The 16,131-nt window shown below is 41.8% G+C and overlaps 1 protein-coding gene across 1 annotated transcript; it reads left to right on the top strand.

Annotated features, from left to right (window-relative positions):
* Positions 1-4,799: 4,799 nt before the first annotated feature.
* On the top strand, positions 4,800-9,373 carry hoxb9a (homeobox B9a; the record flags this gene model as incomplete). Its single annotated transcript, XM_083676234.1, has 2 exons — positions 4,800-5,313; positions 9,138-9,373. 2 exons carry the CDS (start codon positions 4,800-4,802, stop codon positions 9,371-9,373), a joined length of 750 nt encoding a protein of 249 aa, XP_083532360.1.
* Positions 9,374-16,131: the final 6,758 nt, after the last annotated feature.

Genomic DNA, 16,131 nt, shown 5'->3' with positions numbered 1-16,131 from the left:
TAGGTAGTTTCAAGTTGTTGGGCTGGACGCTTCATATCTCAGGAACCTGAAACTGCCTGAATTTACTTCAGCGCTATGCATCAACGCCCGTGCGTAATGGACCAAACAACGAAACAGAATATTGCGACATTTTTCCTCAACGTTTGCGCACCAGTCACCCCCTGCATTGTGTGGTTACATGTCTGGAAATGACATTGACAATCTGTATTCATATTCTTACCAATATCATCTGAGAAAGTTGTGGTGCTATTGACTTAATTGAAGTAAGTAGTTCACTTCCACTGTCAGATTATGATACGTGTGTGTGTGTGTGTGTGTGTGTGTGTGTGTGTGTGTGTGTGTGTGTGTGTGTGTGTGTGTGTGTGTGTGTGTGCGTGCGTGTGTGTGTGTGTGTGTGTGTGTGTAGAGTGGAAATTGGTCATTTAAGCCTCCCCAAACGCCCTCGTACACTTGGATGTGATGAACACTCCTTGGCAATCATCAGTTCATTTTCAAACATAATACATTTTATGAAGTACAGCACGCCCAGACGCCGTAAATCACTTTCCATCTAAAACACACCACTGCTAGGCTTTATAGAATACCCTCATACCCACACCAGCGTTTTTTCACCCCCGTCAAAGAGAGGGGCTTCAGTATAATTTGCAAGCCATTTAATAGCACATTAACATTTACCATCCTCAATACATTTTCTGACTGCCAGCTTATGTCAACTTGGAAAACATCAAGTACTGCTCCGTGTTATCTAATGCTGCTCTGTGACTGTGATTCAACTTAAATTAAAAAAAGAACAGAGGCGAATGCTTTTTGATGGACGTGTTTATTTCCTAAATGTTACAGCATTATATCATCACATTCTTCATACATGGCTTATCGTGGATATCTGGTATGAACTTTGATTCACCACAGCAATGTCACAGTCGGGGGACATGACGCAAGTAATTTGTGAATGACCCTTACGACTTCTCTAGTGTTTATTTTGGAGAGTTCACATGACCGATTAAAATGTTGGCTGTGGAAGAACGGTTACTTTTTGAATAGATTTGTTTTTACTCTCTTGCGTGTTTGTATGAATGATAGGCCTCGTGTGTGTGTGTGTGTGTGTGTGTGTGTGTGTGTGTGTGTGTGTGTCTGTCTGTCTGTCTGTCTCTCTGTCTCTCTGTCATCGTAACACCTCACAACTTCATCAATGGCATTGAAAACACATGACTGTCATGTATTGCACTCGGTCATTTACAACATTTTGGTCCACGAATGAATATAATATAGCAACACTATGGTTATAAAGGTAATATAATGGACCGTTCAAAATCGTTTTCACAACACGTGTATGCAACCATGTTAAACTTTCTTCCGTCTGACTTCCATTAACATTATCGAAACTAGTGAAGGATACAGTCGTCTCCAGAGTCGACGCCATAGCTCAGAATGAAAAGGTCAAGGTATTCCGCACTTCAGCTACAACTTCACGATGATCTGTTTCTGATCTGTATAGGCTAATCATTTATCTTCCCTCAATTATATGATTTTGTATTTTAGCAGAATATATATATGGAACCAGTCCAACACAGGCTTAGGCTACAGCTAGATACTTCTATAGCACAGAGATGAATACATATACATCATAATTTATGGCATAGAAATAGTGTGTCCACCCTTCTCCTATGGAGTTATTTTAGGAATATTTCGCAAATGCAAAGCATATATATATATACAAGTATTTTGAAATCTCATTGCTCAAATATGAGTGTGCTTGTTTGCAGCAAAGAGTCCAAACAGCTACATGCTCTATAGCCTACCATTCATGCTAATATTAGCCTTTTTGTATACGAGTTGCTGATGGTTTTACTAGCCTACGAGGATATTACTGCTATCTGTTCTATACGACGACAATAGCCAATATGCTACTTTCTAATACATTGTAATGATATGACATTTCTATTCAAATGCAAGTGCAAGTTGTTACAGACTAGTCTTAGGACAGAGAATTGTCAATACTGTAAACATCACATTGACTGTGAATAAAGATAGAACACAGTCACTATAGAAAAAAAAACTAAAAGGATATCAGAAACAAAAAAAATCATTAGAATCATGGCGATAGTCACAGTGTAGCTTATTGCGATTTTAGTTGATGTGAATACATCTATTAATCAACGCGACTAATTAATTAAAAAACTACATTATTGGCAGCATCAAACATACAGGTTATGTATGGTGTTATAAGCCTACATTGTGTAGTGCTTTGAGCGATATACCCCTACAATATGTCCACTTTTTGCAGTACGATAATGATGCATAGAATAACTCTTATGACAGCCTGTACACTGAAAACACGTATAATCCCAACTACATTTGAAAAATATATAAGGCTGTAGCCAACTCTGACTTGGCTTAGCCTTTCCCGTGGTCAATATGACCATAACAATATGCTACAATCCCTGCTGACACGATATGTTTTTTAGTCCACCTTCTGATTGTGAGAAGACCTATTATAACAACATAATTCCTCGTCTGGGCCGAGAAGCTTTCATCTCTACCTGATACAGCATACCGTTCCTGCATCCCGCTGTTCTCTCGGTAACCGTTATTAATGAGCTCGCTTGTGGAAACATCCACTACGGTGACTTTATAGCCCTTAAAATAGTATACAGCACCTGCGCATAATCATGATGACCTATCATTTTGTTTTATACGTTTATAGTTTTTCCCACGGCATTGAAGAGACGATATTACAATAGCCTGTGTGTGCTGTGGTTAAAACGAATAATTATTATTCATTCAACTCACTGTAAGAGGAAGACATGTTAGTCCCATCAGCTGTCTTCGTGTAGATCTATGGATGAAACGGGTTTTTTTCCCCCTCACAAAAACGAAAGGATACGCGTTTAATAGCGGCACTTCAATAGCTGCATTTTAATAGCCTATATTTGTGTTAGATGACGCAACTATTCTGTTTATAACCTGCATGTGTATAGTTGAATTAAACTGTTATCATTTTAACTTCTATAATATCATTTGTATACTATTTGAAATTGCCAGCTTGAATTAGACCTGGATGTGCAAAGTTACGAAATGAGTAGATCTGGTGTATGCCTATATTTCCACAGTCTTCTAATTGTGTAAATACGTATTATGGGCAACTTGACTGATAGAGTGTTTAACAGAGTTCAACTCAACATTTGTCTCAGCTATTTTGTGCGGTTTGCTGATAATGGTTTCAAGGTTTACTGCTCAAATGTATCCAATTATGTTACTGGCACTGATTGCAGATTGGGTATTGGGTGGGGTTCGTCAAGTCAAGACTGCAACATTCAAGCCAGACAGTGGAAGATGATACAGAATGTTAGATAAATAGGCGAATGAAAAACACTCAGAACACCGTGCAAATAAGATACCACGCAAAATCATCCAGTCAATTTCCACTAGTGTTTTTAGAATTAGGCACACTTTACATTATCTTATCTGAACCATGCACATAGTTGGAATGCAAAAAAAAACAAGGCAAACTTCTGTTTGTGTAGTGTAACAAGAACTAGGTTTTTGAAATAAGTAACTCTTACGCAGACGTATAATTTGAGCGTGGAAGCAGTCAGGCGGAGCGAGCAGCGGAGGCCGAGGGCACAGTTCCGGGTCGTAGAGAAGAGACCAGTCGCTCAAAATAGGAGGCGAGCCGTCAGAAACACATCTAGGCCTCCTGAGTAGCCTATAATGTCTCCAACCTCCACCACCATCAACCTCCGAGTCCTCTTCATAACTCGCCGTCAACGTATAACGGTTTTAATCCTCTGCGTTTTTGAACATAGCGTAGTCTCCCATATCTTGCTTTGTTTACTTTTGGGGTCTGAGTGAGAAGTGAGCGTTTTTCGACAGCGGGAGGAATGCCGGGGCAGACTCGTTTACGGTCTCTGCCACGGGCTATATATCAGGTCTATAAAAATCAAAGCTGCCTGATGTAGTATTTTATTATAGTATTAAACGACCAAAAAAGTTCAAGTAGTTTCTGCCATAAAGACGGGGGGATTGCCACGCCGTGGTGTTTAATGCGCTCGTTAAGAGAAATTACTGTTAATCTTCCAATAAAGCGTTAGCATCGACGGGTTCTACTACACCAAAGAGAACAGAGATAAGAAAACAGACACAGAGGCATTACTTCTTAAAAATGAAGTTCAGAAACGTATAACGTTTCCACTGTGGATGTTCAGTAGAACGTGATATAGGGAAATAATGGCGCCCTAATGTAGGACTCTGATGTTAGTTTGATTCTCATGATATATTGGACATAAAAGCCGCAATATATTGAGAAAAGCGACTTGTGTTCAGTGGCGTTGCTCCAAGAGACACATGTATCAATTTGATAAAAAGAAAAAAGAAAATAATGTTGACTTATTTGTAGGCCATTGTTTCCAACATGCATTTTCATTCATAATGTCCAAGGGATGCATAATTTAACTGGATATTTCTCCGACAGCCTATAGATACCCGTAGATATATGGACGCACTCCCATTTTGCATATTGCATAAACAAGGCAATTTATTTAGAGAGCAAAATATGAACAGCGCGAGGAGAGAGCTCCGTGCAACCCCTTGGCGGATTGATTTACGCCCCATTGCCTCTTTATCAGGCTCGCGAAAAAAGTCTGACCAATCATTTCGCTCCGAGCGCACAGCCCAGCAACCCAGCTCTACTTTGTTCACGAGCGGAGTTGAAGGGGAGTCGCGTAGAGAGAAAAAAAAACTACTTCTTGGGTCCTACATGTTTTCCATTCATTGAACCGTGTTTTGTATAATGTCCGAGAATGTCCATTTCTGGAACTCTGAGCAACTATTACGTGGACTCTATCATAAGTCACGACAGCGAAGATCCGACTTCAACCCGGTTTTCCAATGTGCAGTATTCCACATCCAGGCAACCGGGGTTGCACGGTGAGCATCCCGAATTCCCCTCTTGTAGCTTCCAGCCCAAACCTCCGGTGTTCAGCTCGTCCTGGAGCCCGTTCAGCCCCCACGCCTCCAATGGCTTACCGGCGGTCTACCATCCGTACATCCCGGCTCAGCCAGTGCCGACCACGGACACTCGATACCTACGCACTTGGCTGGACTGCGCGCCGCGCGCCGAGTCCCTCCCGGGGCAGGGCCAGGTCAAGATGGAGCCGCTCCTGGGACACCTCGGGGAGCCCCCCAAAATCGGTGGACACGAGTACATTTTGGAATCTTCCTCGGCGAGGGAGATGAATTCCGGCCCGGGCTCCGGATTCGAGGACAATAAGGACATTTGCGAAGGTAGCGAAGACAAAGACGGGACGGATCAAAGTAAGTTATAAAAGGAGGAAGTGAACAGTCTGTAAAGCTTTTAATGCGGCCATAAAAACAGGAACAAAGAGCGTGGCGAGCCGTAGAGGCAATTGCTGCCAAATCTGGCCCCGCAGTGTGCATCTGAGTTTCGTTGTTATGTTTACGTTAGAATAGGCTACGCATTATTTTATATCAGGTCCAGGTATATGTACTGCTTTGTAGCCTATATCCGGCGTCATCAGTGGAGTTGTATAGCACTGTATTCGGATCCCGGCTCCTCTTTTAACTATAGCGGGTATAACATGCGGAGAAATCCACTTATTTAGGTTTGAGGCAACAACCGGTAGTTGAATATAGTTTTACTGTGGGCCTTTTAACTCGGGAGTTGTGTGAGTTTTGGCACACGGGCTCTGGGAGCAGGTTATCTTGCGCTCCATTGCCTTTTAGTGCATTTAATTTTGTCAGCAGCCTGTTCTAATCCAGGAATAACTGTGAACACACAACACCTCCCAGAAAAACGTTCCCTCTTGAACGACATTCCAGCAGCCTGTTCCCAAGCAGAATAAGGTCCCAGCGCGACTAGGCCTCTTAACTCCGTCCAATAATCTCAATGTGAATATTAGCTAGTAATGGGGAAAAAGTGGCTTTGATTTAGGTGCTGTGTTTTGTTTCATTCATATTTGTATTTGCAGTAGCCTATACGACAGTTGATGCCTTTGGGGATTAGGTGGTCTCTGGAATAACAAATTCGTAAGTGTATTTATTCTGGGAGAGAAATAGTATTGGCGAGGGTGTTCTGGAAATAGTTTTTTATTAATGACTTTTCAAAATCTTCAGGGCGAATGAGCTAGCCTTTCTCCCTCTGCCCCCCCCCCCCTCTCTCTCTCTCTCTCTCTCTCTCTCTCTCTCTCTCTCTCTCTCTCTCTCTCTCTCATGTAATACCACAAAATAAATCTGAAGTATTTTCCAAGTGAGACTCCAGTCGAGCCTTTTGACAAGCAGACCCATCTATCTGGGGTCCTGACATGTCGTGGAGGATGTTGGTCATTGGTCTCCCGGTGACTCGGCGCCCACGCGATACCGACTGTGGCCCTGACAGAAAAAGGAGAACAAGAAGAAAGAGAGAGAAAAAAACAAACATAATTGTATCTTCTTTACTAACTCTGTCCAGTAAGATCAGCATGGACCATTAATCAGACCCTGGGCCGGATGTGAGCGGAACCTATTCACGTGTAGCCAGTCTCTTCCACCAAAGCATCCTTGTTGATATACGTGCACGGCTCGTCTACGCCCCGGTGGAAGGTCCCGGTGCCCCGGGAAGCCGCGGTCTAACGATAAATATACCTGAGGCTTAATCTAAATGGGATGGGTCAGCATTGTGACAGATGGTCACTCCCCGGTAGCTGTAGGACGTATACGTGGGGAAACGAACATTGATTTTAATCCATGGAATGGCGCTCAGGAAAACATCAAGTCCAATATGGATGTTGGCGCTGCGCAACAGAATTCTCCTTTGTGTTGCCCTGGGCGGCCTTCCAGTATAAACTACACGGGCGAAAGCTATGAAGTTGGGAATTACACGTCCCTCTTTGTGCTAGTAGCGGCTTGTGAGCGAAAAAAAGTTATTACCCCTGAAGTTTATTAAGTTATAAGACAGGCCAACATGGTCATTAATTGTTGTATGCTGGCACAGTGGGACAGATGAAGGGGGTGAAAGGGAAAGGGAAAAAGATAAAATACGATGCAATCTTAATGTGGAGAAATGCAATAACTTCCCTCACGATATGAGAGGTCAATTTCTAGGACTATTAAAGCGAAATTGCTAAGAGACCAGATATGGTATTGGTCTGTGACCATTTCATGTTTTCATCTAACGTTCGTCACACAACATGCACTATACCCCCCCCCCCCCCGCCATACACACACACACACACACACACACACACACACACACACACACACACACACACATACACACACACACACCCCTCTCTCTCATGATCATCCGACGACAACATGCACCTCTTAGCCTGTGTTGTTGGGGATCATGTCTCGGAACTGTCTCGTCAGTATTAGGAAAGCATTTCTCTCTCTCTCTCTCTCTCTCTCCCTCTCTCCCTCTCTCCCTCTCTCTCTCCGTCTCTCTGCCGTATATCCGCGAGCCTCGGGTGGTTTTACGGCGTCATCAATCATCCGTAGAGGTGCTATCTTTCCTTTGATGATAAACCTAGGATTGCGTCATAAGATGGAGGGATATTGGAGACAGTTGATGTGGTATTAAAGTGCGTGTTCGGGGGGCGTGGACCGATTGGATTTCTATACATTGGTTATATGTAGCCTGGGAGTACGGTGGCTCTTATAGCTTCAATGGGCCAAATGTTTTTTTTTCTTTCTCACTCCTCCCATCTTCTCTGTGTGCCCGTATATCCACCGGCCATAGCTATAACCCTTCACATATCTCCTCCTCGCGTTATGGGATAGCCTAACCGGCCGAAAGGTTTGTCATCCCGTGACAGGGAAAGCCCTGACTTCTGCGGGGATGAATGGCGCGACGTGATTATGTACTTGGGGGAATGCGAAGCACCACTTCGCTTGTCACAAAGCCCGCTCCTTATCGCCACTGCCCCGGAACAGGTATCTGTGTACAGTCTGTCGACTCTCACAGAATGATGCAATCGACCCTATGCTACAATCCTTCCAGGCTTATCCCAACGGTCATTGGGGTAATCACAGCATATTCCCACCACAAGCTCTGACTTAAAAGTGTATTAGATGCACACTGCTCTTCTGCGGTGGTGCTATACTGAAAGCGACTGAGTGAGGAAATCTAAATGGCTTACACGAGAATATAACTGCAGCCTCCAAAAAGCAGCGGGTAGCTCAGGCGTCTCCTAGACACAGACACCATTGCACGATATAATTCCCCACTCAACATTTACCCTAAAAGGGAGATAATCGACTTTCACAAGCAACCGCATTTCAGGGGGACTGCATTTTTGTTTGGGTTAGCTTTTTTCTAACGCGCCATAGAGCTTAGCCATAGTTTGAATGCCTTTGGTTCTTCTAGGGGGGAGAAATAGCTTCTTCTCTTCACTATGCGCCTTGTTGTCTAATTGCAGTTGAGGTCTCACGGCCAAGCACTAGGGTGGAGTCGCCTAGTGTTGTTGGCTAGCATTTGGGAGGTTCTGGCACACAAAAAAAATAAGGAGAAGGAGATGGATAATAATGATTTATGAGAAAACATCACATTCGTTGAGCTTTTTTTTTCTAGTTCTCCATGAGTGAAGAAGACATTTGGGCCCACATTTTCCATTCGCGTTGTCTCTCTGGCTCATTTGGCCTATTTATAACACTGATGTGGGACTGAAAACTATTTTTTTCTTTATGGTCCAGAAAGTAGGCGTATACTTTCAGGGTAAACAAGTAAAGCCTACCACATTTACGGTGACGGAACCGTCTCGCTCCGGTTCCGTGTTCCCACCAAGGTCACCTTGAGCTCGGGGGGAGATGAGGGCCCGTTCTTCCGTTACACAACCTTAATGTAACAATTATAGGAGTACAGGCCTTCTCTATTGATCTCAATCTAGCCCACTCAAGTAACCATAGCCACGAGGATCGTATTACGCATGCATGGTTATCACTGTCTGTATGCTCGCTTAGGCATTGTATGAGCCCTGTTGGTAGACCGTATAAGTGCACTTCTAGTTCTGTTTGTCTTTATGCAGTTATTTATCTATCGTAGGTTTGTAAGTGGCCTGCATGCTAGCACGGGCAGGTGGTATTCTGGTGTGTGTCTCTTTGCCATTTACTTAAGGTGTCCTTCTGATTTCCCCCCTTTGCAGATGACCCATCCGCCAACTGGTTACATGCCCGGTCTTCCCGGAAGAAGCGATGCCCTTACACGAAATACCAAACCCTCGAGCTCGAGAAGGAGTTCCTCTTCAACATGTACCTCACGCGGGACAGGAGGCACGAGGTAGCGCGCCTGCTGAACTTGACGGAGAGACAAGTCAAAATATGGTTCCAGAACCGACGGATGAAAATGAAGAAAATGAACAAGGACCAACCCAAGGACTAGGAGGGGAGGTGGGGCGTGGAGGGAGAGGAGGTGGACAGTTTGAGTTTAATGAAAACGAAAACAGCCATCACACAGAGAGAGAGAGTCCTGTTCCTTGTGACTCTTTCCCCTTAAATACACGGACTGTATTTGAATAAAGCAGGGGCGCGGGGGGTCTTGTTTTGATTATGTTCCATATCGAAGTGGCATAAAGCACCCGGTGACATTATAGAAACGCAGACGAAAGAGGGAGAGAGAGAGAGAGAGAAGCCTTTTACAGTAGAGATGGGGAGGGGGGGGGATTCACGAGGCTCTCTCTTTCTCGAGCACTACTTTTATTACTTATTTATTGCTTTGCGCATGACACCAACGCTTCATCAGGAGAGGCGCGCGGAGGTGCTGAAACGTCGGTTTCATGTGGTCATTAATAAATAAGAGGAACGGCCGGTGTTAACGGGAGTGTGCGACCTGCGTTTATTCATTTCTTTTTTTGTTTGTTCTCACCATCTATAGATACGCTGAATGATGTTGATATTAAAATCGGATCCTTTCACACAGGGACATTATCTTATTGTTTGCGTAGCAAAATAGCGAGGCTGATCATTTTCAGGTCGCAATCGATGATGATTCGATTCTTATTTGCGTGTAAAGGGGTATAAAGTATTATTATGGGGTAAAAAGTATTATGATTATTACGATTATGATTATTATTATTCAACCTTATTCTGGAGAATGTATTGTATTGCCCCTCTGACAGGCTCACAGTCACAAAACATCAGGTGTTCATAACTGTTGTAATCCCTTCATTAGCCTCCATTGTAAATCTTGACTATGTCAATAAATGCACACTCATATCTATCGTTTTTACATGTCTACCCTTAAATTACGTGTGCGAAAGGCGCAATACAAACATTAGCGAGGGGAAACTCACAAGGATCCTTCGTATTTTGTCTCTTACTTATCCGAATAGACCTCTGAGCTGTAGGTCTGTATTCCTTTCATATTTAATATTTCTTTGATGCCAATGTTGGGCTGGCTACAAGTTCATTGTTTAATTGTTAAAAAAACTTTGAGACTTTTTACTTGTAAGCCCCTATAGTGAGAAACTAGGCCAGCCTACTTGGTGGAGGCCATGCTATGGAGTAGGCCAACGTGTTTTAGGGTGTAGTGTGAATTGGCCTGTGAGGGCTGCTTTATGGAAGGACCATAAACAACATGTTGGTCCACATTTAGATGGAGCCTGGTTTGCGACAAGGAGGACTGTTGTACGTCTAATTTGGCCATGGCAACGTCCACAATAAAAGGTCAGTGTAGACCTGGCGCCTGTATATTTCAACTGATAACTGAGCATTCACGTAACAGCGGCATGGTTCTGGGGTTCTGTTCATTTCAGGGGGAGTGAAAAGGGGCATAAAATGACCGTCCCTTTTACACTGAGCATATTTTCAATGTGCCATTAAAGATTTGATGCGCTTAGGTATAGGATATAACAACCGTTTCACTAACTACCCACATTGTTGATGAGTAAAAATGTTTACACTGTCAGCGCATGCCTCTTATAATCATGAAACGTCATTTAGTTCTCTGTATGTTTGTGTGTTTTATGAATTGAAATCTATCTGAAGAAAATGCACCATTCTTTAGCAGTTTTTGGATGGTATTATTTCTAATTTATTGTAAATAGGCCTACGTGAGTAACCTCGATAGTTTTTATTGAAATTTCATGTTTAAAATTGATGTTTTGTGGGGGAAATAACATCATACTGGAATGAATACGGCGACATGTATTTTTTCCAGTTTTAGATATTGTTTACATGTTCTTGTCCAGAATGTATTGAGCGTTGATTTAACATGTGTTGTCAATACAATAAGGAGGTCTGTACTTATTTGTATACAAGTATTGTTTTTGTCTGTGGGGGTTCCTGCGAACTTGCGGGGAACTAAAGCTGATTATCAGTGGAATATTGTCAAATTAGGTGGAATGTTTCTGGAGTCGCGTGCATGGCTGGTACAGTGGAGCATGCGAGACGCCATTATCTCTCAAGGCGCGAGCCTCGCATCCACGGCAGCTTTCATCAAATACGTAATCTCAGCTGGACTCTTCTGTTTTTAATAACACCATAACGCTACCGACCGATCCCTTTTTTATATATCACATTAATCTCTTATGTCCCTCATGTACATTTCCTTCTGTTGTTCTGTGTTGTTGTTTAACTGTGCGATTGCACTGCCGATGCTGGGTTCATATTAAAAAAAAGTTTACAGTAGAACGATCTGTCTCTGCTCTGTTTTATTGCTGTTGAGAATTCCAATGGATTGATTCGAGTCTGAAATGAACAAAGATAATCATTTAGATTAATGAAAATTCTCCATTGGTGATTTTGGACAGTGCGTATCAAGAGCGCGCGTAAAAGGCGCAGCAGGCCCGTATAAGCTCCTTTGTTGCGCGTGAGAACAAAACTCGAGCCTTTTTTCATATTTCCATTTCATCTCAGGCAACGATGAGCATGTGTTACAAATATGTCGCGTGCGCCAGAGCATTTGTCTTGAATTGTATTTGGTGCTCACAAGGCGTCTCTCTGGCCATGGAGTCAGGACTAACACACATGCGGGCCTGTGAGGATCCAGCCTAACATTCATTATTAAGATGCCTCTGGTCCACTGACACATCGTTTATCTGAGGTTTCCACTTCATACTTCTATGACAATGTTAGTTTTGGTTAGGAGTATTTAACATGTCCCACGTACTGGCTCACAGGGTCGGGGTTATGGGAGGACGTGGCGTGAAAGCCATCGACAGTGTGGAAAATACTCTTCATGAGCTCGTGCCACATGACTGCCGGGCTGAGGTAGGGTATGATTCTAAAGGCTCTTGCACGCTCACGTTTTCCAAGGGCAAAAGTAAAGAAAACGTAGGATTAGTTAATGCTATTTCTAAAAATGGCACGCCCAGTACAGCACATATATCTTTTTTTCTCTATTTTTTTCTCAAATGTTTGCCCATAATTTATATGTATCGTTTACACACAGCCCAAAGACCAATGGGAGGTTTCTGGTGGGCTTGAATTTAACAATAAATGACTTGTGTATAGAGTGTGTCATAGAGTGTGTTATTTAACAATTTCATACTTTAATATTTCAGAAATGTTAAACACATCGTCGCTTTATGTATATACAACTCCCGAGAGTGAATGTGAGACTGGGCGTCGCTGCAGTCTCAACGCCGGGTGTTATTGTGCATCAGGACATGCGATAGTAATTAAACATGTATTTTGAAGCTCGGGCCAAGACTATGGCCTGCAGATGTGCAAGTCGCATATGGAGGCTCGCATTGGCATACAAGAGAATGGGAATGGGGATACAATGGCAAAAGTCCTTTCTGGTAGTGGGTCAGTAGTACTATTGGTCACTGGCTGACTCGTAAAAATATACAAATGCAAGGATTCTATCAGTTCCCCGCGCGTGCACATGACATTAGGCCTTCACGTGCGTTGTGTTGGTGTTCTGAAGAGGAAACAAACATCAGAAGGGATGTGGTCTCGCGCTCAGGGAGGAGGGGATGGGGAAGTCGACTGTCATAAAAGAAGAGAAAGAAAATTCAATGCGGTGTGCCGCAATAAAAGAATATGACTGCAATAAAACTTTATAGGGTATAAATTTCTGAAGGTTAAGAACTAAACGGCTGTAAAGCAAACACGAGGAGAAGGGAGAACAAAGTTTCAAGTCCTCATTAATAACCGTTTCGAGGTGTCGCAGTCAAAGCATATATGATACTAGACCCTGCACAGGGGGACCTGCGCCGTTCTGTTCCTTTTGCGTTTTTCTGTCGTTTATTGTGTGCAGCGTTTGTTGTTTACGGATTCCACACGGAGGTGGGGGGGCTTTGCACGGCGAGGTCTGGACTTCCAGATGACCGGCCTGGGGTGCAGTGTTCTCGCCGCCTCCCTTTGTCTCACTTCCGAGCGCATCCTGACCGCCTTATAGCGGGGCCATAAAGCGCCACAAAAAGACTCTGGCGAGACGTCTGAGATAGCGGGACTCTAATGTGTTTACAACCTCGAGCCCGGCCTAGGATGGACATGTTGTGGCAGGAGAGGTCTAATTCGATTGTTAGGTCGTGGAATCGGTTACAAAGGACGGTTGCCAGAGAGCAGCTCTCTCTATTTCTTTTATAAAAGCTGCAGGTTTTCCCAGCTATAGTCTTGAGTTTGAGAATTCTGACTTTCATGGTGTGATGGGATTGTAAACAAATAAAGACACATATGAGGGAAACGTCTGGATGTTATAATACATTACATTTTCTTGTGACGACTTAGTGCTTTGTACTTACTTGGGTACAACAACAGACCAAAACACCGATGCAAAGTTACTATTTTAATGGCACGACCGTTTACAACCTGTCTTTATGAGCGCTATATGCTGGAAGTAGGCCTCGGTCTCTTCTGTTATTATGCTACTGTACTATTATCGCTTTAGCAATATGTTCTGTTATGACCTATATTTAACGTGATAATCAGACGTAAACGAATAGTCATTTTTTCAGCAAGCAAAATGTATTTGGCTGTACTGTAGACCTAGGCGACTTTGTTGAAAAAAATACGTAAATATATGGTTGCTATGGTAGCCTATGCCTATCATTGTCCAACCATAAACATAACGAAGGACGTAAAAACAATGTTCAATCATAAAAATAACAATAATATTATTAATAATAACAATAATAATATAATCTAGTTTTAAACAAGCTGTATAAAAAGTATTTATATTTTATAGCACACAATTAGAATGTTTTTTTTTTCCACCAAAACACCACATCAGACAACCATTCCTAATCCAATATTTCTGATGTGGCCCATAATATTGTTGCTATTTTAATGGCTTCGTCAAACCCCTTAACATAAATATTTAGCAAATTCTTCATACCATTTAAAATAAGTGAGCGGTCGTGTAAAAAACGTTCAACCTTTAATTTACTCAAATGTCGTCATTCGGTTTTTCATTATTAACTAATAGGCTTCCTCACTTGACGTACTATTACAAAGCTACTGGAATATTTAGTTTTCTACGGTTTTCCGATTATCAACTTCACCTTTTTGGTTCTTCTCAAATTGTTGAATTGATTGTATGTACATTGTGAGGGCCTAGGTCTTTATAATATGAAATACAACATGAAGGCAGCGCTATATAGGCCTATACAGTATCCCCCAGTATAGGCTGATACATTTCAGAGAGATATTGTAGACTACATGCAACATTACTCAATGATTGTCTTGATGTTTTTTGCATTCAACAATATATCGTGAATGTCTTTGACCATATTTAACCATCGTGAATACCTGTAACCATTTTACTAAAGGTAAACAGCATTGTATAGAGACTCATAATAAATTAAACATTTAGTCGTCTGATAATCAACAGGAGACGCCATTTCATTTCACAAAATAAGGTCTACATTTACAATTATTCCGGTTTTCAATTTTGGTATTGGATTACATTTACGCAGTAGTGAAATGCTCTCATTAGGTAGGTTTATGTGTCGTGTTTATAGAATCATAAACCGCCATTAACCTGAAATCTCCCTGTGGCATAACTGGAAATGGCCTCTTGATGGCGCTGTTGGTCCACCATAGAAAGCCTCCGCCGTGTTGTATGCCTATCCGGAAGTCCGTTGAAAATACAGACAGACCACTTTACACCAGCTAAACTTGGTGTTTGAAAGCGTCTTGCTTCACATTGGAGTTTTCAAAGGAAAGAAAAAAGATTAATATCTTTTTCCCATCTATCTGAGCAAGCTCTGCATTCACATGCCGACATTTGGGAAGTGAAACGAAAGCGCGTGTACGTATAAGACTGGCTATTTGTTTGATTCGTTAGAAATATTAGTTTTAACTTTGATAGTAATTATAAATATACTTTCCGGGAAGGACTATTTTCTAGTTTTGCATATTTCATTTTCTAGGAAGTTGTTGTCCACAATGACTTGGGTAATAATCTTACAGACATATGTAACTGGTTTTATGTTTTATTTGTATTCGAATGCATCATTATAATTCAACTCTTTACATGACTTATATGTATTATTTGAAAAAACTGATTCTTGTTTTTAACAATATAACGAAATATCTAAATTACTGACTTTTGTTGCCGGCCTAAACAGTCCTAAAAGTTAAATGAAGGGACAGGCCTATATCTATGTAGGCTACATTACGTTGTGTATGCGTGCTTGTAAAACATACATTTGAATTGTATACATTTTGATTTCGTGATATGTAAAAGACAACATTGGAATGAATGATAGAGGCACATAGTACTTACAAGTGTGTTAGAATTCTACAGCTCATATTCAGTGATTGTTAATTGTCCGCCGTTGAAGACAATAGACAAGTTAGTTTATATTAGATCTTTAATGAAATTACAATGCATTAAAATGTCATACATCCAATAGAATATAAAACAGGTAGGTACGTAGGCCTACGTATATACCTTCAAAAACGTGACAAGAGACTAATTGAGTCGTCATTGCTTTATATTGATAATATTGATTAGATGTACAAATATAACAATTTACAGTAGTTCTTGCATCAGCACACTTAACGGAGAAAAAGACATGCAAACATTTACATCTCGCCAGAGACTTATGCAGGATATCATACAGAATATTATTAGAATATCATCAGAATACGAATGCCTGCATAAAACACAAATAATGAAAAACAGATCTCAAGATACTATATGGAAGTGTACAATATATTGTATTGTGCTACATTGAACCTCAAGGT

The sequence above is a fragment of the Argentina silus genome, assembly GCF_951799395.1.
Source record: "Argentina silus genome assembly, chromosome: 9".
NCBI lineage: Eukaryota > Metazoa > Chordata > Actinopteri > Argentiniformes > Argentinidae > Argentina > Argentina silus.
This window is presented reverse-complemented; position numbering and strand designations above follow the sequence as displayed.